The sequence below is a fragment of the Corvus brachyrhynchos genome, unplaced genomic scaffold (genome assembly GCF_000691975.1).
Source record: "Corvus brachyrhynchos isolate BGI_N302 unplaced genomic scaffold, ASM69197v1 scaffold544, whole genome shotgun sequence".
In the NCBI taxonomy this organism is placed as follows: domain Eukaryota; kingdom Metazoa; phylum Chordata; class Aves; order Passeriformes; family Corvidae; genus Corvus; species Corvus brachyrhynchos.
The window spans coordinates 3101247-3101766 of NW_008238325.1; the positions used below are offsets into that span (position 1 = coordinate 3101247).

The 520-nt window shown below is 61.3% G+C and overlaps 1 protein-coding gene across 9 annotated transcripts in view; it reads right to left on the minus strand.

Moving 5' to 3' along the window:
* Positions 1-520, minus strand: part of MBNL1 (muscleblind like splicing regulator 1) — an 80682-nt gene that overhangs the window by 14127 nt on the left and 66035 nt on the right. For 6 of the 9 annotated variants that reach the window (XM_017734386.1, XM_017734383.1, XM_008633754.2 and 3 more), the window contains exon 5: positions 221-274. The exons of the other annotated variants lie outside the window; for them this stretch is intronic. In XM_017734386.1, coding sequence (XP_017589875.1) covers positions 221-274 — 54 coding nt within the window. The remainder of the gene's footprint in view (positions 1-220; positions 275-520) is intronic. 9 annotated transcript variants of the gene reach the window in all.

A 520-nucleotide genomic window follows, 5' to 3' on the forward strand; every position in this document is an offset into this window, starting at 1 on the left:
GGGGGGGAGGGTGAGAGGAGGGGCCGGGACGGGAAGGGGCCGGCGGGCGCGGGGGCGGCGGGGGCTGCAGGGAGGGCACCCAGCCTGGCCTGGCCGCCCACACGCCCTTTGCCGGGGACATGGGGAGGGAAACCGGGATGTTCCATTTCTACACATTAACCCCAAACTCGACTCTACGATACAGCTACATGCCAAGCTAAAAGGTGAAAGGTCATAGTACCAGGTCAAAGGTTGCCTCGAGGGGTCGCTTCAGTGATTTGACAGCCGACTGAGTCTTAATTAGCAGGCAGCGAGCACATGATGGCAATGGCCAGTGGGGTCAAGCGCATTAACATAAACAGCAAGCAGAGGTGCGTCATGGGGGCAGCAGTGCATTTGGGGAGGTGAGAAAAAACAAATAAAAACAAATCACCGGATGCCGTGTACAACGGTAACAAGACTAGGCATGCATGGGGGGCCGACGGGCAGGGCAGCGGGGCAGCAGGGGGGGACCACGGCCGCCCCCACCCTCGCCCCCACC